We start from the raw sequence: 21,756 nt of genomic DNA, 5'->3' as shown, positions 1-21,756 counted from the left end.
GCTGAGGTGCCTCGTGCTGTGGCACTACCACACCTTGGTCCGCCCTGCGTTGATCCGGCCTCGTACTCTCGTACTCTGCTCATGCTGTCGTACTCTCGCGTTGTGGCCTCGTGGGTACGTCTTACGCTATTTGCGCTTGCCACGTGCTTATGTGGCCCGCCTTACCTGGTGGGCTCTCGCGCCTTATTTCCCATATAAGCATGGTGGTGTCTGTCATTGTGGGCCGGGCGGCATCCGGGGACTTCGCCTCTTCCATACGTGGTATGTTTGCTCCGCCACACCGCCTGTTCTATCTTGCGTACTCTGTTAGTACTGTACCTTGGCTGAGGCTTAGTACGCGCGCTGGAGTCCTTTCGTGCCATAAAAGGAACTGCTTCCTAATATAGAGATTAGGCGCCATGAGCCCTGCTTGTAGTAAACATTGCATTAGTAGCGCTGATACCTTTATGCAAATATGGGGTAGTCTCGCCCGCGCATATGGGCGTACTCGTACTGCGGCCTGGGCTTTCCCCAGTACGGCTGCCCGCCATTGCATGCCAGACACCCCCATTGTTGCGCGCCTAGCCACGCGCGTGGCTTTTGCCTGCTGCTCGGTTGTCAGCGATAACTACGGTTTGCCGTACGCTGCAAACCTACATTTATACTAAGACGTATATATACGTCCTCAGCGCCTGGGGGTCATTCTCAATGACGTATATATACGTCTTTAGCGGTGAATGGGTTAAGCGCATTAAATTGAAGTGGTTTGGTCATGTAGCAAGTCATGGAGCGACGCATCATGACAGTTACTTACTTACTTCCTGTCATTATATATGTTGCTTCGCACATTGCGAGGTTTGTGACTTGCTTGTCTTAGTCGGACTGCCGGAGTCGCCGTTTCCTGTGTTCCCCCTTTTTTCTTCCAACATTGGTACGACTCTTCCTACGCAATGTTTACTTGTTACGCAAGTGGTGGTGGTCTCGGAGCTCTTTTCCAAACAAAAAAATCATTACGCTCCGCACTATTCCACTCCAGAGAACGTATCTTTTTCTGGAGGCATGAATCGCTTGAAAACGAAGTTTCATAACTTGTTAGGATTACCAGTGCAAGCTGTCATTTTCCGTTTATCGAATAATATTTTTCCAGAATGGCGGACAAAAGCTGGCAGGTGCATAAATCGTTGTCGCATTGTAAATGTTTCCAGAATTGTAAGTTCAATACATGCTGCACTGAAGAAGACGCTGAAGAAGACGCTAGCTCGTGCTACCTAGCAAGGGTACAGCGACTGCTGTGCACAGACTAAGTAGGCTATGTTCGATAAGGGTATGGACTGAACACCTCAGTCGCTTTGGATCAAAACAATTCATTCCACTCCTTATCCAGAAGGCAGCAAACTATTTCATCTTTCATCTTGATCCGGTCTCCACGACAGGGAAGTGGCATTTCCTATAAACTTTCACTTCGGCCCTCTCGTTGGTCACACAATTCTGATTTCAGTGGGTATGTGCAAATTCGATGGCCACCATAGAAAACAACGGAGCATTGCAAATTCTTGACTTCTTGCAATGCCAACCGACTCGACCCCCAGAAAAGCTGTGAGAAATTGATTGCCTGCCACACTCTCCCCTAAAGGATCAGATGACAAGAGAAATTAGTAAAACCGCATGCCATTTCCAAAGAAGAGAAAGAAACAATCATCTACACAAGCTAATATCCACGTACCATTGACTTGTACAGAGAGAGCTATATTCCCACTTCCAGCTGCATTGACAGCTGTAGCCGTGTACATTCCAGCATCAGATCTTGTTAAGGTTTTGACCGTCACATTACGGCGGTTTTGATCAAATACGTATTTCGCAGAAGAAGCGAGAATTGCGTTTGTTGGACCAGTCCACGTTACCTTCAAGATAATTATCAAAAGTACACAAGAAATTGTAAGGAAAGAGAAAGTGCAAGGAAATAATAGGCAACACAGAGAGTTCTTTGAATTCGAAATCTTACGCAACTGTCTAACAGTTTGCGCTGAGAATGCTGAGGGAAAAAAGACAATTTGTGCAGTTGCACCGGCCTTATATTGGTTGTTTACGAGCTTCCTTTGGGCTTCTCTGAGAGAGTTGACGCAGCTGGTGAAAGAAGGCGCTACACTTTGTGTCAAGGCCTTTCAGGGCACATGCAGAAACGGGTCACAAAAGTGCTCAGTCGAGACCCAGAGTTTCAGTCATGAAGCGTTCATCAGACAGCACAGAATGCCATGCCCAACTGATATGTTTGATATAGGCTACAGTAGAGGAGAGTAACGTGCGAATGAGATCCGGACCAAAGGCGATGTGGGCGAAGGATAATCTGATATAAATGTGCCAGGGGGGGGGGGGGGGGGGGCAGGTGAAAAGAGGGAAATCCATAAATTCAGCCGGCACCAACAACATCAACACCATCCCATTCATGTATGAAAGAGAATGTTGCCACCTCATTTGAACGTTCTATCTCATGTGAGGAGAGATGATACTATTATTAACACTCATACAGTAGAACGCCAATTATCCGGACGTCAAGTATCCGGATCGCGATATCGCCTTGTGGGACTGCACCAAAAACTGATTCAGCAGGTTGTCGAGGTTGTGCTGGTTTTCCCCACTCGGAGCACCAATCAAGCGATGCACAATGTGACTGGCTATAGTCAGATGTATTACACAGTATGACTGGTTGGAGTCAAAATGTATAACAATAGTGACATTTTGAGGAGCTGGAGAGCGCATAGTTCCAGTTGTACTGTCGAAGAGAATGAAAAAAATGATGAAAACATGCGCTAATATGCATGTTTTACATAGATGAGACTGCTCCCTTATCAGAACATTCTTCTCATCCGAACCCCCAGGAGAAAGCCAGAGCAACGACGGGTGCGGATAATTGGCACTCTACTATAGGTGTAAAGTCCATTCAAAAGTAAATTTACACTTTAATGATAGCTTGCATAGACCTTGGTCCTACCGGTAGGACCTACCGGTAGGACCATCATACACAGACATGCTGCATGGCCTCTGTTCTAACATTGACCTAAACCTTGACCCTAAACTGTTGCTAAGGGGCTAATGAAGGAGTTCACAAATTTTAGACGTGATCGCACAAGGCATACTACGAAATTCCATGGTAATAACCCATCGTAACCATGGAAACGGAGTACGGAATTATGCATTCCACACCCTTGGCAAGCTAATAAAAACATTAGGACCTCACCACAATTGATGTGCCATGGTCAAAATTCACTTTGGACAGAGTTGCTAGCGCACCGACAGGATTATGTGCGGCCATTTTGACAATCGATAAAATTGCGCATACGCAATGCACTGGACATAGCCTTGCATTTTGCGCCATTACTTTGCCTGACAAAGACCTCATCTCAACAATTGTTTCAAAAAAATTCTCAACCAAAAGCACTTTTGCAGCTCGATTTCTTGGGTCCTACCGGTAGGACCCGTGGTCCTACCGGTAGGACGGTATGCAAGCTATCATTAATATTGTTTTACATAGACAAACTGCTTTAGGAAAAACACCAAGAAGGGACTGCATACCCAGCAAAAGCACACTGGTTTAATTTTTATCCAATAGAGCACTAAATTCTTGATCTTCTAAAGCGAAAGCTTGCCTTATCAGTGATCTTCCTAACGAGGCTTCACTGTATATGGGCAACACAGATCAAAAGGGCCGCCTGCTCCTTCTTCCGATCTTCATGTGTAAACACTTGCCTTTCAACACAGTGCTGATCTATAAGTGACATCCACATAACCTGCTGGAAGAGTGTGTGTGTGTGTACTCGGGTCTCATTCAGAGCACATTCCTGTTTTTTTCCAGTTTAGGCATATTTTTCATTGCAAAACAATCCTCGATTGCATTGTTCGTTGTTCAAGCGAAGTGAATGTTCAAACAAGAAACCAAATGACAGAACAGCGGGGTTGGAGTTTCCCAAGCTCCCTTGTCTCATCTTGTCCGGTCGTCTCGTCAAAGTAACCTCAAGATATTCTCCCTCTACCCGAAACTGTTGGTTTTTTGATTGGCATGGTTGCGGAGTTGTAATAGCTTGTCTTACCTAGATAACACTACCTACAAGCTACCGAAGGTTAGGCTGCCGACATGACTGAACAAAATTCCAGGGAGCACAAGACGACAGAAGTCGGAGGCAATGTCCTTTGCAGTAATTTCCATCTCCAAAAAAACTCCATCTTTGTCTTGAAAGGCTTAAAATACTCTAAATTCAACCGAGCGTGTCAAGTCACACTCAGATCGCATCATTTTTCATTCAAGAAGTTGCAGGGCTGATCCCTGCCACCACTTCAACTGAATTTGGCTCAGAAACAACGTAGGAAAAAGCAACATTGTGGTTTCAAACCAACCTTCTCAGCAAGAAATTCGAATTTAAGGTGAAAGATGCTACGTAGGAAAGGTCAAAATGTATGGCGGCTTGTGCGATCTTTCAACCTACAACATTCAAACTTTGTAGGATGCTTCTGAGCTGCATGCTAGGCTGGGAGCCACTCAGTTTGATGCCATCTCTTAATTTGCTAAATCCTATATATAGGATTTTGGTCATATATTTCAACTCAAAATGGGTGTGGCACGAGCATAGGAAGAAGTATGTGACCAATTCTTCCTTGCTAGGTCTTAGAAGATATTGAGAGTTGAATAAGATAATTTTTTCAAATGCTAACATCTCAGGCTCATCTCCTGGTGCAATATTGCTAAGGCCTGTACCCTATTTTTCGAATCCTATATATAGGATTTGACATTTTATTGGACATTGTTTTATCCTTAAAACTGGTAGTTTCACCACGGCATGTGCGATATGTCGTCAAGAAACCACCCGGTGCCACACCTGTAATGTTCTTCTGCACATTCACTGCTTCAGTTCTTTCCATGACAGCAGCTGAACAATGCTGCTCAAAGTTCCAATACTTGCTGAAAATGGGTATTCATGATGTCCTATGAATCTAAAAAGTAAACATTCATCCCTCAGACATATTTACAGCTTCTATGAAAACCACTATGCTGTTATTATGGGTCATGATGACCAATAACAACAGCATAAAGGTCATACATTTTCAAATCCTATATATAGGATTTTTGGCCAGCAAATTAAGAGATAGCTAACACACAAAGTCACGCACACAACATACTCGTGTCCAGAGATACTGAAATATTGGACGTCGTGACTTTCTTCCAGCTCGTCTCAAATGTACTACTTGGTCCGCCCAGTTACAATTGGCGCTTATCTTCACACTTGTCTCAGGAAGGAAATACATGTATTTAAAGCATGCCACGATCACAAAGCACTATGTACATGATTATTTACATGTCAGTAAGCAACTCAGCTGAAAATTCAAGAAAGTTACACGTCCTCCTCGCCACTATTGCCGCTGTAGGAAGAGCTCAAAATGTTCGATCCGGACAGCTGCTGCACGTTTCATAGTTTGTTCCACTTCTCCTCGTCTCGAATCGCGCTCAAAGGCAGTGGGTGCCTTTCACCTCGCCGCTCAGAAGCTGAGTGAGAATGCCCGCGTGTTGGCTGAAAGTTTTATCGTTCGTCGCACCAGTGTCTTTTTTCAAATCGCCTGTTGCGCTTGTCGTACTTGCTGATCAGCACCCACGCGAGCCGCTGGTGCTTGTAGATCTACATGCAGCGCAGTGCTAGCTTCCGCTTGATGTAGCACCTGTGGCTATGCTTACTGCACCTAAGTCCTAACGCCGTGCACCAGGCTTTTCGGCTAGTTTCCTGAAAGTCCTTTGCACGAGAGTTTCCCTCAGGACTTGGTGTATATTTTGATTAGCTCCTTTGCCCGGTACTCTGTGAGCTTCAGAGTATGTCCGCCAGATTGGTCTCACTTTCTGGAGATGTCGCCATGAGCTCCAGTTTCTTCGTAAGCGATTTGCTGGGGGTAACTCTTCACTAGGCGCTGAAATGCGCCAGCACTGAAATTCAAGCTCGCGCTTTTTCAGGTTTCTATACCTCCCCGCGGTAAACAATCCTTGCCACCAGACAGCCGGGAGTAGACAGAAACTGTATTCTCCATCTCTCTGAAATCGCGACCTATTTTTCGGACTCGAGCGGAGGTTGCAGGGTTTTCTTGCGCTGACGGAAGTGTTCTTTGGTGGTAGCTCCATCAAAAAGACTCAAACGAACCGATCCAGACTGCCATGTTGTCGGATGCAATGGTCAGTGGTTATGTTCGGATGGTGATTCGGTAGTTCCATGCCGTGTGACACATGCAGAACACCGAAAAATCAAGTGCGAAGATAAGCGCCATTTTTAACTTGGCGGACCAAGCATGACGCGCCATAGGATACGGACGTATTTTTGATATACTATTGTATGTCTGTTTGTGCTTGTTATGTTTAGGAGCTGGACCGGACAACTAAAAGACATTCTATATGACTGTCGCCACATATTTTGCTAGAATATGAATGATCTGGAAAAGCCAATGAAAAGAAAAGAAAATCTGTAACCAAATTTAATTTTTCACAAGTATAATCAAGCCTTCTCTTCAGGTGACATACAGACAAGAGCAAAGGGACAAGAACCTAGAAATAAAGGAACACATTCTTACATCTGTGCCCATCACAGTCGGGAAATCAGGAGCCATGACCATGAACTGCAATGCCACATCTTCGCCTTCAAGCTTCTGAATTGGGGACGTTAATGTAGTTGTTAAAGTTGGTTTAACTACAGGGACAGGAAGAACAGAGCAAAGACATTTGAATTCGCAATTTTGACATTGGGGGACCATTCTTTATAGATCTGCAGCTAAGTCTGCTCTCAGGGCCAGAGGTGCCTGGGACGAAGGGATCATTGGATGATTCCACAGGCAAATTACGCTCATATGGTGGTAAATACACACCTGGCAGATTACGCTCATGCAAGGAAAAACAATTGTGCTTTGTAAACCAATGTGCTGAATTGACCAAAAATGGCATTTTAGACACATTCATGCACCTTCGACTATACGATAAAAACCTGCATCTACCAGCTTGGAAAACGTTTTATGAACTAAGAGAAATTCAACAGTTTGGAACTCATATTCAACGTTGTCCTTTAGCCACTGCATATTCAGAGCACATCTCTTTTTCAGCAATGTGCATGAGGCAGTGTGTGCACTTCTGCGCGCATACGGCTCTGCGTGTGTCGCTGCACGTGGGGTCGCACTGCTCGGTGTGTGTGTATTAGGGTGAGGCTGGGGAAGGTCAAGAAAAGCCGCACAAAAAGCGACCACAATGCTTGCTCTAAAAGCACTGTTTGCGTTGCAAGGGGCATCGCCGGTGTCTGTACTTTCTTGAAGCATGAAGTAAGCAACAAGCACGAAAAATAACTTTCCGGTAGCCATGAGCTGTGAACCTCTGTTGAGATACAAAACAGCCCCCCCCCCTATGTTGCCTGATGATTGTGAGAGCATGAAACTTGAAGTAGCAGCAAACAAGCCTTGATTGTCCTTGTTGTTCTGTTCTGTTGTTGTGATGTCTACAACCACAATGGCTAAAAGCTTGCAATACACTGTCATCCACACAGGATTCCTAAAATCAAATTTTCACCAGCTGTAGTCTCCGGAGTGCTGAGTCGAATGGTCTTGGTCCGAGGAAGCTGAGACGCTCCCTTCCTCCTTTATCCCCAATCAAACTTGCGCACTTCCATCGAAACTGGGTGACTGCGCCCCACTAGATGGGTATGTGGATGCAAAAGTCACTAAAAGAGACGTTTTATTCTTATACAAGCACGGATGATCGTGATTGGACCATATGTTGCAGTCTTTTGGACGCTGAGTCGACTTGTTTTGGTGCGAAAAGGCTGCGATGCAGTGTTCAACCCTTATTCCCAATCAAACACAGGTGAGTAAGCGGTCATGTGCTCATGCATACTCCAGTCGCCTGGTCACCGTGCCTGCAGGCTACAAATTTCACACCAAGAGTCAAGTCAAAGCTTCAAAGGTTCAACTCGAGTGACAGGAACGCTGTAAAAATTGTGACTAGGTGACTGGTGTACGCATTAGCACGTGATCGCTTCCTCACCCATGTTCGATTGGGAAGAAGGGCCGAATGCTGCATCGCATCCTTTTTGGACCAAAACCAGTCGACTAAGCATCCAAAAGACTACGATATATGGACCAATCGCGGTCATCAGTGCTTTTATAAAAACGAAACGGCGCTTTTGGTGACTTTTTGCATACAAATCCCGATCTAGTAGGGTGCAGTCACCCAGTTTCGGTGGAAGTGCGCGAGGTCGATTGGGAATAAATAAGGAAGGGAGCGTCTCAGCTTCCTCGGACCAAGACCGTTCGAATCAGCACCCCGAAGACTACAACTGGCGAAAATTTGATTTTAGGGTATACTTCCCCTTTAGCCTCTTTAGCACGAGCGTTGTACTAGTACGACGCACATGAGTTGCATGCCCCACGGCCGTCATACTAGTACGACACGCGCTGTACACTGCACAGTGAACCTGCATCTCGTAGTCGTGGGGTCCGTGTTGAGTCCAGAGTGACTTGTTCAAACTATCGTAACTCATTCAATACTTGGTCGATTCTCACAATCGAAACATGTATCTGCAAGAGAAAACTCTCAGCTGGCGATAGAAACAATCGCCGAAGCGATACGACTACCGGTTGTTGAGATATGCGACTCGAAAAAGCAAATTTCAACTCGATTTTTGCGCAGTCTGCAGATCGCGTATTTTCCACTATGGATCATTTTTGCTCTACCTGCTGCCATGGAAAAAAGATTCAAATGATGGTAAGAGCAAACAATTTCGCTTGGATTTGGGGCCAGGCTACTGATGAAACTCACTTCAAATTGTCGGTGGCTTGACCATTTGAAAGCATCATGATACGTGCTGGACATGGACCTGAATTAAGGGCTGACTATTATTCAAGAAAGCAATGAGTACTAGCACTCACCTTGCACAACAACTGTGACCGTTGATGATGCTGCATACGTGCTGCCAAGCGCTGTAACTTCAGCCTTACACACATATGTGCCGCCGTCAGCGTGAGCGGCGTTAGTTCGCGTGATAGTCAGAACTACTGACTTCAATGGTCCATTGGAGGCTGTGCGGAAGAGAGCAAGGCAGAAAGCAAGGCAGAGGAGAGGCAATTCAAAGGCTGCATGGTGAACATGACCAGCGAGCAGCGCAAAGAAAAAGGCAAAGACTAATGCTAGTACATGTACTAGCTAATACACCGGCCTCGAACGGAACTGCAAAGTGCTACATACAGTCAAACCTCGTTAGGACGAACACTGATAAGGCGAACTTTCCATTACTACAAACTAGGGCCAATCCTATGGTTGACCAGGCATCAAATCAAGTCAAAATGATTCGTTTATGACGAACTCCTGCATGGCGAATTTTCGTGAAGACGATCTAATTTCGAGCGTTTTTCGAACAATATCAGCGCGTAGTACGAAATTTCGGTCCCTATGCATGTGCTGGCTGTAGTTTTTTTCCCCGATAATCTAGGCCTCTTGTACGGGCAAAACGAATTGACAGCATGTTACAAGGCGGAGGACATGCTGTCATGATTTCAATGGACATACATGTACTTGAAGTAACTGCACCAACATGTAGCTGGATTATGCTATGTGTCACAGCATCCATATGATATGCTTAAGAGAGCATGTCTGAGAATACCAAAGTATAATCGTGCCTGGGACTTAACCCTTTGTGTACGGACTGTAAAATCGTCGATCCCCTGGGATCCAACTTTTTAAAATTTCAATCGATTGTAACTCAGTCATTTCAAAAACTAAAATATGTAGGTCGACGTGTAAACTCCCAGCTGTCCATTGAAACAATCGCGGAAGCGCTCCGATGTGCGGTCTCTGGAAAAATTTGCGGAGGAGAAAAATTCGCACAATGTGGCCAGCCTTGGTGGTGAAGGGTGTCCAATTTTGGGAGAATATTATTTTGGCAGCACATTATTTTGGCAGCACTGATTCTAGTGAGTGAATCTCACCATCGATGTCCGTTGTATTCCCAGAAATCGTGGTCCCTGATCCTGTCGAAGAAGATAGTGTGAACATTTGGCTCGATTGGTCTGTCCAAGTGAGAACCGGAGTATCAAATCCAGTGGCAGTACATACACTCTGTGGGCAGAAACGGCATAACAGAACGTGAGGACTGGCAAACACCCACGGACGACGTATCAAAGGGCAGTACATAAGAACAAAACCAGGAACGAGGACACTCAAGCTGAGTAAAAAACCTTTGAGCCAGGCCCTGATCACAACCACATGTCAAGCCGTCCCTGCGGCATGTCTATACCGACCGCAGGCTTATGCGTATCACGTTGAAATAACTATAGCATTTTTGGGCTTGTTTTGGTCTGCAGTGCATGGTTGTTTGTGTGTGTGTGCAGGAGCGTGGTATGTGTGTGTGTGTGTGTGTGTGCACGCGTGTGCATGCGAGCGTGTACGTGGGTGTGCGTGTTGGTGTGGAGGCGAGATGGACAAAGAAATCACGGCTTTGTATGATTGCAAATGTTACAGTTTTTGAAGCATGCCAGGAGATTTCCCTTTCGCACAGGGCATACGTAATGGGCAGCACAGAGAATGCGTGATGGGCACCAAGACAAGCGCATGAATCTCAGCTTTTCAGTGCAGTTTGAATCTTGAAAATCAGTTGACTTTGAGCAAGAATGCTAGATGGAGTTGTTGTAGCGTTTTGAGGCATGGTGGGGAAGTTTGGAGAGGACGTGGAAATGGATCTGATGGATTCATCTAGTCCTGATCTGTCCAACAAGCCCAGGATGATGGAAATCCATCAAGGTGAACTGAAACTAGAACAAATCTCGCTCGAAAGTGTGCTTGCAAATTCCACAAGGAAAGTCAGTGCGCTCGAAGCCAGTCATACTGGAAAAAAAGGTGCCTGCATGAAAGAAGGATAAATTTTCATTGCCAATTGTGCTGTGTCCAAGGAAAATCCTCTTGCATGCTCGCGAGCAAAAAATCGAATCCATCGCCGGAAAGTGAAATTTGTGCACTATGACCATTCAAATTGTTGGCGTTCGGTTATACTTTGTGTCCTAGTCAAGTGGTTTGCTTCACTGTCCGAAGAGTGCTCAATACCCGTGTAGGGTTGCCTGATGATCGTAGTAATACGTGAAACTCAGAGTTGTAACAAAGCTTCCAATCTCTCTCTCTTTCTTGTGTATACTTTGTCCTATTTCATTTGTAGGCATCCATTACTGTTTGACAGAGTCATGGCACTTTGTACACTCATTCACATGCTGCGACATGCAGTGCACAGGGGCGTAGCACCCGCTACGACTGGTACGACCATGGTCGCACCACTTTTTCGAAAAGTGTGGTCCGTCCGGAATGTGCAAAATCGTAAAAAAAAAAACCGGAACCGTCAGATCTTCGACTTTTGGTTGTGTTTGACTCATACTCTCAGTTTTCGGTAACTTAGTTCTCTACACGTGAACCATAAAATATTCTATGAGTTAAAATTCGTAAAACAAAGTACCAAAAGTACCCCTAGAATACAGGATTTCGCGTTTTTTTTTACAAAACTTTCCCGATGGATAACCCCCTATCCCCTTCACACCCCGCTCCGTCCTTTGGTCGTACCAGTTCCCAAGCACCTCCTACGCCCCTGGTGCACCTTATACAGTGTAAGGGGAATGTGCACTACCGGTACTCCTTGGCCAAACAGATCATGCTAAAATAAAAGCGTTTTCACGTTCGTGGCACAGAAAAGGGTTCAAAATTCAAAACGTATGTACCCAGCAGCACAACTTACACCAAGTACATTCTGAGCTGTTTTGACTGTCCTTATCAATAATTATGAAGGAGGCTATTCATGCGCTAAAAGTGCTCGAATGCTGCACTGCAGAGTTCAATGCAAGCATTACTGGGACATTCCCACTGGCTAATGTCTGATTATTACTTACCTGTATTGTCATTGTCTTATTGACCGTGATCGTTGAACCATCGGCGGGCCGAATAATCAGGGGTTTAACTGTGAATCACAAGTTCATTGATTGGCAATTCCACACACATCCACACACAAGCGCATCCACACATGTACGTGTGTACACATAAACCCAAACACAGACATTTGATCTTGTATTTGCTCACTGCCAATTACTCGTCTAGTGGGTCTCCCGGGAGAGAGGAGAGAGATTAGAAAATAATTTGGGTATTATAGCTTGCTTATTACTCTGTCGATACCGGATTCACTCAGAGAACACACCAATGGTTGTGATAACAAAGATCACCCTTTACCATTACAATAGAAGGAATTGCTAGGGTTTATCGGATGTTAGCGGCCGTCGTGAGTTCCCTTCGGGAACGGACACGATAATTTACTTTTATTATTTTTTTTAGAAGGAATTGCAGCTCGAAGCTCAACGTGAAGTGAATGCCAAAACTAAGGCGAGAACGGGCTATTTCGGCACATCAGCAGCTGTACATAAATTCTACGGATGCGGACACAAGAGCGCATGCGCTATTTATATTTTCACTTTTACAAAAGAGCAAAGAAAGCAACATTAAAAAAATATTCGGAGGGGAGCATTTTCTACGAAGACGAAAATTCAGAGAGAACATCATATAAGGTGCAGTATCATTGTTATGAGACTGCAGGAGTATAATATGAGACTGGAGTAGCATGCTACTCTAAGAAACTGTAGAGGTGTTGGTTTATATTTTGTATTTGTATTTGTATTTATGGATTCTCCAAAGGCCTTAGCCTAAATCGAGGGAGTCTCCGTATATAAACCAGCATCCAGATTTACGCATTACTGTTTTCTGATGATCGCTTAGTGCGTGAAACTCGGAGTAAAACACCTTTTCATCCTCTTATTCTTGTTACGAGAGAGCTTGGAAGCTCAGGGCCCTACGCTATGCTTTTTTTGCCTTCATGACCTAGAGAGAAAAAAAAGCATAGGGATGTTATAAATTCTTTTAAAAAATCCTTTTTTTTTAAAGACATAACCTGGGATTCGAACCCGCACTATCGCGCGCCCTGCATGCATCCCCCGATACACTTCGCATACATTTGTTTGTTTGTGTCACGCCTGGCGCTATCCGTATCTACCGGCAAAAAAAGCATAGGATGTTATAAATTTTTCAATTCTCCTATTTTTTCAGGCATATCCTGGAATTCGAACCCGCACTATCGCCCTACATGCATTCCCTCATACACTTCGCATTCATACCCATTCTTCCAAGTTGTTTCCCATTGTGATCTTGCATTTGAAAGCCCTATTTGAATATGCATTGTCGCCAGCCGTCTTTGATGGCACGGTACGGTAGGGGATAGGTACGGGACAGGTACGATCGAGGGTAATACGACACCGTCTCCCGTACCGTACCGTACCATCAAACACAGCTGGCCACATACAGCTGCCCGCAATATTCAAATAGGGCTTTCAAACGCAAGATGATAACGTGAAGCAACTTGGAAGAATGGTATGAATGCGAAGTGTATGGGGGAATGCATGTAGGGCGATAGTGCCGGTTCGAATCCCAGGATATGCCTGAAAAAAAATAGGAGAATTGAAAAAATTATAACATCCTATGCTTTTTTGCCGTCAGATACGGATAGCGCCAGGCGTGACACAAACACACAAACAAATACCAAATTAAAGCTGTGTGGACCCTGGCTAGCGCCAGACGTTACTGAAGTAACGTCTTCTGCATAGCTACGGGAATAAAATATTATTGTAGTAGTTGAGCACTATTATGGGTTAGTGCCTTAGCTGTTTGCATTATGCAGAGCTCACTGACTTGTCCATCTGAGCACTCTGGCAGGGTGCATTCGGGTCCGTTTAAATCTGGCTTTGGAACATTATATTTTTACTGCTATCAGGTTCAGGCTCATTTCCTCTGTGTTGAGCTGATGAGTCCACAAAGAAGAAACGGCACGCTGTCTGCAGATCGAGTATATAAATATCTTACCATACACTTGTAGGTTGTACGTGAGTGTTGCACTACCAGCATCATTTCTCACTTGGACTGTGTACATGCCCACATCATTCCGATCCAAATTGGATATTGTCAGAGTATTGGGACTCCTGAAAACAAATTTCACACGGTGAGAAAGGTTTACCACTCAAATATACATAACTTAAAACGTGGTGCAACACTGGAATACCAACGCACTCTCGTGCACTCTACACTTAGTTGGGAGAATGGAATTGATGGAGTACACCAACATATTACGGGTCTTGCAATTCCATAATTCCTCCCTTGTTTCCAGGAAATGTCCGTACATATAGTGTCTGCAGATTGAGTATATGTATAGATTATAGACCGATTAGGAGGTCTATGCACGACCTCGGGGGACCCCAGTCTTTACTCGGTCTATATATCCTGCGTAGGCCAACCATGAGGTCTCCGAACAACAGTTTCTCTTCATATTCGACATATCCTTTTCAGGGGCGTAGCTAGGATAGTGATCAATGTATTTTAATGCTCGAGTTTCCTGATGACTGACTTTTCCTGCGTTTATGTTTTGCCAGTTAGCTTTTATAATAAGCCCCGTTTCTTGCACTAAGTGGGCTTTGAGGAAATGGTCCACATTCTATTTTCTCCGTCTCTCTCTTTCTGTCAACCTTCAGTTATCGTATTTCCTGTTCGACCCTCTTTGGAGATGTACATTGAACTATTGAGGCGACGAACTGGAGTTGGACAGAAGAGTTCTAAGTCCAAGAGGTTCTAGGAGTCAAATAATTATATGTATATGAATATTGGAAGCAAGAAGTCTCTAAGTCTGAAGACAAATTTTGAACAGTCACTACTACAACACAGCTCAGTGATTGCTGGCCTTTAGCAAAGATCCCTGGTTCTAGTCCTAGCGCTCACAATCACACATTTTCCCGTTTTGTTCCCTCCAAAATAAGACTATTTGAGGTACAGGGGCTCCCCACATAGCTTGTGCGAGAGGCGTGTAAGTACAGTGAGGGAAGCATCCTACCAGCTTGCGCATCTTTGCAGGAAGTGCAGAGTTCAGAGTCTGAAAACAATTGTTGAACAGTTTATGCTTGGATGACAAGTTCACCATAGTGAGCAGTGAATAGCATTACCCGACAATACTACTACTAACCACACGCAGACAAGGGTAGAAATGAAATACTTACGACATTGTTGAAATGGCATACTTAGCACCATTAGTCAGGGGCATCTGAGAGTTCGGCTTGTACCACTCAATTGTAGGAGTTGGGAAAACAGGTTGCATGATTGTGAAGGAAAATGACACGCTGTCAGCCTCCAATTTCTGCTGCGTCTTTGATCCACTAAGTGAAATAGTTGGTTGGACTGTGCAAGACAAAAACCATCAAATACTTGCAGCCAACCTGCCAACCAAGGCAAGACCATAGAAACAAGACCTAATCTATGTGAACGGATGGTGATCACATTGCCAATTTGAACATCCCTGGCAATGTACAGCGATCTCAATTCTGCGTTTTACATGTACTTTGGATCATAACTTATCCACGCACTCGATTCTCACAATCTTGGGCTTGCTGGAAAGGCCTCAAAGGTCTCCGCGAGAGGAAGAGATTGAGGTCACCGATGGTAGCAAGGGAAAAAAACAATTTCTTTCTTGTTTCTCTGCAACCATGAATTTCATACTAGAATGTTTTTCCAGTCGGGATACCGGTAGGGTGCCATATGTCCCATACCGAAGTATGAAAAAGATCCGACTTCCTTGGGACAATGGAGAGCCAAAAAACTTAAATTTCCTCATCTTCTCCCATACAAAGTCAATCTCTCCGACGTCAGAAATCTGGCCTGGTCTGGGCAAGTTAATGACGTCATTAGTGCAAACTTCAAGCTGGTATAACTTCAGCATTCTTTGTTGCCGTGGGACGTAACTCGTACTCTTCTTCGTTGCGCTTTCCTTCCCACCTTTCAAGTTGGAAGGGTGTTGGTTTGCACCTCAGAGAATTGTTGGAGCTAGGTGTCAGGTTGTTGAATGTCTCAGTGTTGCGAAATTGTATCACGACTATGATTTACGCATGTTGTATTTGGTTCTTGTTTTGTGGAGTCCAGTGTCTGATGTCATATATGGTCTAAGTGTACGCGCAAGTATGGTGTGATTTGTGACGTTTATGGTATGTGGTGCATGCAAGAGTACGCGTTGTCAGAGTGTGAGGATGTGCTTCCGTCTGTGTGAGAGTGACTGTCAAGTGAATGCTGTACATGCGCAGTGCTAGTTTGGTCTGGGATTGAGAGTCGTGTGTGATTCGTCCATGGTCTGGTTGTCTTGGTCTTGGTCATGTGTTCTGTACGTATTAGTCCCTGATTGGTCGTCCCGATTTGTCGTCGCAATATTACTGCTTGTTCTTGTTGTTTTCTTTGAGTCTTTTCCCGGGAGTCTTTCCCGTCGTTGTTTTGTCCCTTCACAAAGTTTGTCTCTCTCCTCCAGCGCCCTCACCATTTATTGATAGCATATTAAGAACTGAAGAGATAACCAAGAGTTTGCGTTGTTGTGTGGCGGGGGCCAGGGGGAGAAGCCTACTTCATCAGTACTCCTCGTCAGTTTTGTGCCATTTTGTCGCACTTGCTGACTGTATATGATCTGGTTACATTGGTGGACAGTTTGTCATAACTCGTAACATTTTGTCCTCCTTTTTATGATGCTTGATATTGGTAAGCTGTTATTTGAAAGAACGGGAATGTGGCGAAAAGCGCGCTTTGGAAATGCTTTTTTTAGAAATACTATATTGTTTCCTCTCACAGCAGGAATATTGTATTTCTCGCCAGCAGAGCGCACATCTGGCTGCAGCCAACTACCCTTCACTTTGTGTGTTGTCGCTGCTGCAGAGAGAATAGGCTGTTTATCGCTCCACATATACTGGCACACACAGAGACACAGTAGTATGTTGAGGTTAACGAGTGATAATGGATATCTGGAGAGATCCTGACAGTAAGTTTCAAGTTCTCGAGTTCAAATCCTCATTCAGGGCCCTTTCAAAGTCGATATACAGTAAAACCTGGTGTAAGCGACCGCTGGGTGTAGCGACCACCTGCTTTCAACGACCGTCTTTCCATGCACCGACAGTTCTACACACACTGTGGGACCTGGCTCTAAAGACCACCTGGCTATAACAACCGCTTTTGCTTGCACCGTGGGGTGGTCGCTTAAACCAGGTTTTTCTGTACATGTACACGCCGAAGAAAACCTACCGTAACAATTTGAGGAAAACCGGGGACATCGCTTTAATACAAAACACTACGGTAGTCATCTATAATCACATAAGGGACCATCCGTCAAACTTAATATAGATATTTATTTAGAAACGAAAACTAGTCGTTTATGGGGAGGGGGGGGGGGGGGTTGAGCGCCGCTGGTTGGTAAATTTGATTTCTTCATTCGGGGACGATTTACTCGAGCTAGGAGGACTCAACGGAGCTCTCTTTCTCACCACATTACACTGGACAATCTCCAGGGACATCCAGCCTAGACTGGTGCCGTCAGTGTCCTCAGAAATCTTTCCTGACACGGCCTCAAGAGATGCACTCCCATTCTCGAAATGCGCGCATGGCGGATGGTCGTCTTTTCCAATTTCACCAGACTTCAGTCGATCGATACTGCAACAATTTGTATGGCAAGTATGCTTATTTTTTACACCGTTGGAAAGCCTTGGACCTCAGCTAAGCGTGGAGCACCATTTTAGTTGTCTCCTAGCAACAGAACTCACCGAAAATGCGATTTTACTGTAAGGGTCACATACGACCCTTACGCTTATGTGAGACCCATAAAGGGGTACGTACTGCAGGAAGTCAAACATGCTATTGGCCCGTTCACATCCTTGATTCAACTGTTAAGGGCATCAAGTTGAAGTGGTTTGGGCATGTGGCAAGGCATCATGATAGCTACTCACACTATTTCTTGGATGGAATGGGGCCTGGAACAAGACTCCATGGTCGCCCCGTCACAATTGGTTCACCAACATAAAGACTGGACAAAGGAATTATAAAGAGAGGTAAAGAGAGATAAAGAGAAATAAAGAGAAATAAAGAGATCTCTCTTTATCTCTCTTTATCTCTCTCTTTAGGGGCCGTCCGTAAATATCGATGTTTTTTTAGAGACGATATTGGTGCGTCTGGAGGGGGGGGGGGAGGGGGTTTGAGCCATGTGCGTCTTTTCGAGCATCAGAAAAATATCGATGTAAATATCTGAAGTTTCGCCGATCCCTGCACGCGGACGTCTAAATGGCTATACAAGAAATGTGAAACCAGCTTCCGTTCGCGGAGCTAAAACTCGCGACACAAGAACAAAATCAAAAATTGGAAGCTGTACGCCCATGGCGAATTTCAAGAGCAAAAGAATGAGCTATTGATTGTGGAAATCGGCCGAACGATGCCTGCGGGAGACCTTTTTCAAGACGTAGAGGCAGTGCGAACAAACACGGACAAACTCCACAAGAGTTTCCAGTCTTCACTGTCTGAACAAGGATTTGAAAAAATTCAAGCCCGAGCATAGCCGCTTGGGCTACACCAGTACACAATGGCTGAGCACTGCAGCGCCAACCCGGTTCGCTCCCCCCAGCCCAGGCGATGCAGCTATTGCGTGAGTGCGGCGGGATTTTCACGCCTACACCGGACCCTCAACATCCTGGGCACTTCATGAGCATCCAAAAATATTGATTCCATGATCTAGATGTACATGTGCGTCTTCTGGGGGGAGGGAGGGGGGTCAAGGGAGAGAAGCACCAATATCGTCTCTAAAAAAACATCGATATTTACGGACGGCCCCTTATCTCTCTCTTTATCTCTCTCTCTTTATCTCTTTATCTCTCTCTCTTTATCTCTCTCTCTCTCTCTCTCTCTCTCTCTCTCTCTCTCTCTCTCTCTCTCTCTCTCTCTCTCTCTCTCTCTCTCTCTCTCTCTCTCTCTCTCTCTCTCTCTCTCTCTCTCTCTCTCTCTCTCGTTGCTGCTGATCATGATAGGTCATAGAAACTAACCTTGCACTTGGACGTCGAGAATTTCTGGAGATGAGGAAGTTCTATTTAGCCTTGTGAAAGTTCCCGTGCAGTTGTATTTCCCACGCTCATTGTATTGTATATTTGGAAGGATCAGTTGACTGATAATCTGTTCACAAAATGGCAGACGTTTTGAAATGGTCAATAATTTCACTATACAATGAAGGAAATCATAACCTTTCTTCCGAAAGTCTGATTTCCCAAAATGTACACCCTGGATTGGCCTGACGCATTATTTTGTCTGGCTTCCTGAGCGATGAGCGAGGTTCAAATGAACATCGATGTTGTTGATTACGTTTCTATTGTGTCATGTGTGGCACTATGTGCTCAGTGATAGCCTGCATAGGTCCCACCGGTAAGAACTCGACCCTAAACTGTTGTTATTAGTCCGCAGGTTTATGGGGTAACCCTACAAATCATACAATGAAACTCCATGGCAATGACCCATGGCTATAGCAGGAGTGGAGTACGGTACTTTGCATTCCATTGTAATGGCAAGCTGAATAAGACCAAAAGTTCTCATCATGATTCATGTGCCAAGGTCAAAATTGTATAACACCTTATTTTTGACTTGGATGGTGAGCCAATTAGCCAATTAGCCAATTATTAGTTACGTTGGTGGACAGTTAGTCATAACTCGTAACATTTTGTCCTTCTCCTTTTCACCTTATTTTCGATGTTACTTTAATTTCGACAATTTCGGTACAGAAACCAGGCACCTAAATTTGGATTACATTGAAAAGGCACTAGAGTATGCACAGTATGTGAAGGGAATGCTGGTCACTTAGCTCTAAATTACACCTGAAACCACCATAATACACCAAAAGATGTGTTATAGTAGTTGCTATTGCTCTGAATGTAGCAAGTGCGGGCCTTTTGACAATAGTGAAAATTGTGCATATGCAAAGCCTGGGGAATAATAGTCCTGCTAGTGCCCCATACAAAGATCTCCATCATGCACTATTTTGAGAAAATTCTCAGCCAGAAACACTTTTTCATAGCCATTACTTGGGTGCTACCGGTAGGACGGTATACCAGCTGTCATTTAATAGAAGTATTGAAGACACGTTGAAGACGCTAAGTGTCCGTGTATGAGGGTTCAGTATGCCCAGAACTACAATGTGACAAGCATACCAGTATTGGGCTCAACATACAGTTTTGGATAGTTAATGTATGATTTTTAACTCACAGTTTCGCTTGTTCCATTCTTTGGTCCGTCCGATTGCGTTACCATTGCTGTTGATGGAAGAGCTCCACCATCATAGCCCCACGTAATGCGTGGCTTAGGAGAACCCGTTGAAGTGCATGTGATGTTGAGTGTGTCGCTCATATTGATAGAGTATGGCAAAAGATTATCAGGTATCAAGGTTGTATCTGGTGCAACTGGGACAAGCAAAGCAGGGTGTGACAGGCATTTCTTAGAACAAATCACTCATGAGCTGTCTGTTTTCAGAAGTAAGAACTTTTACCTCAAATTACTTGCAAGACAACTGGCATCACTAGAGGGCGTATAGGCCAGGAGCTGTGGCATACTCCTTTTCTATTTCCACACCATGCATACACCAAGGCCTTTTCAACAGTTCTATTCCGCATAGCTGGCTGCAAGATGAGAGCACGAAAGCGTGATCCATTGGTTATACGGCCATGATGAGTACTTCAAGATTCAACCTCCGCCTTTCCGCCTATTTGATTGTGTCCTTAGACAAGAGTGGTTGAAATTTGTTAATGTTTTATTCTTCTCGTAATCATAAGGACAACTGGTTCATAGCCCGCACATCGGTGGTGTGGTGACTATGTGCTAGAGCACATTTGTGGTGTGCTGACCATATACCACTGGCAACCTCATCGGGCCAGTTTGCTTATTTCCAGAGTATAGTGCCTATGGCGGCCATTTGCTGGTGTGATGACTGGACTACGTGGTCTATACAGAAGCTACGCACCTGGACAAATTGGAAGCATATCCAATTTCAAACCAGTCTGTGCATCGACGCAATCCACACCAGACTGATACGACCAATACGATGTTTTCCAACCAAACCTTTTCGTTCCCTTCCCACCACGGGTTAGTACAGTGAATAACGGAGGATGTCAGAGATACCAACTGGATAGGCAGAAAGTGGGATTGGAAAGGGATATTCACACCCTTTTAATTCCGCCGGAGGGATGCTACTTTAAGATGTATGCGTTTGAATTCATCTCACACCTTACCTGTTCTGCATTCGCAATCTGGACATTTATTACAATGCAGATTTACACTGAAGTTTTTTCCGGTGTTCGAACAGTGTAGGCTTACGTCGCCCATCAGGTCTTCTCTGCCGCAGCTGACGTTGGTTGCATTCAGTGAACAGAAGAGGATTGAAGACGAACTCGCCGCCCCATCTTGGCATGCCAAGGACAGCGTGCATGTGGAAGGACCTCTGAGTGTACAGTCTGCATGCCAGTCAGCAGGCTGGGCAACGCTCGAAGAGATGACTCCCAATACAAGAACCGCAGCATAGCTAACATAGAAAAGGCGACAGCCGAGTAGGGAATTCATCGATCGGAGAAGTGGCCAAGTGAACATAGTATCACTGCTTCCTCCAGGCAGGGTACAGATTCATTCAAGTCTTCGCCAGAAATCTAACCCGAAAATTAATCCTGCCTTGAGAAGACTAGTGGTGGATTTCTTGGTAAGCTAAAACCATCAAACACCAGACCCGGACAACAGCTTTCACAGCGAAACTTCTACTTCGGTTTAGAGCACAGTTCTGCAAATGTCCCACAGTTCTGCAAATGTGGAGTGCTAAGAAGTGTCTCAGCCATAGG

At 44.8% G+C, this 21,756-nt stretch overlaps 1 protein-coding gene across 2 annotated transcripts in view; it reads right to left on the bottom strand.

Annotated features, from left to right (window-relative positions):
• LOC135829398 (mucin-3B-like) overlaps positions 1-21,756 on the bottom strand; it is a gene marked incomplete at its 5' end in the record, with an annotated part of 156,468 nt that overhangs the window by 68,321 nt on the left and 66,391 nt on the right. Inside the window, 9 exon segments of one of the 2 annotated variants that reach the window (XM_065341805.1) lie at positions 1,703-1,880; positions 6,577-6,692; positions 8,914-9,063; positions 9,970-10,099; positions 11,908-11,975; positions 13,919-14,034; positions 15,100-15,277; positions 18,934-19,060; positions 20,141-20,334. In XM_065341805.1, coding sequence (XP_065197877.1) covers positions 1,703-1,880; positions 6,577-6,692; positions 8,914-9,063; positions 9,970-10,099; positions 11,908-11,975; positions 13,919-14,034; positions 15,100-15,277; positions 18,934-19,060; positions 20,141-20,334 — 1,257 coding nt within the window. 2 annotated transcript variants of the gene reach the window in all.

Source organism: Sycon ciliatum, chromosome 13, assembly GCF_964019385.1.
Source record: "Sycon ciliatum chromosome 13, ocSycCili1.1, whole genome shotgun sequence".
In the NCBI taxonomy this organism is placed as follows: Eukaryota; Metazoa; Porifera; class Calcarea; order Leucosolenida; family Sycettidae; genus Sycon; species Sycon ciliatum.
Note: the sequence above shows the minus strand (reverse complement) of the source record. Positions and strands in the feature narration are given on the sequence as shown.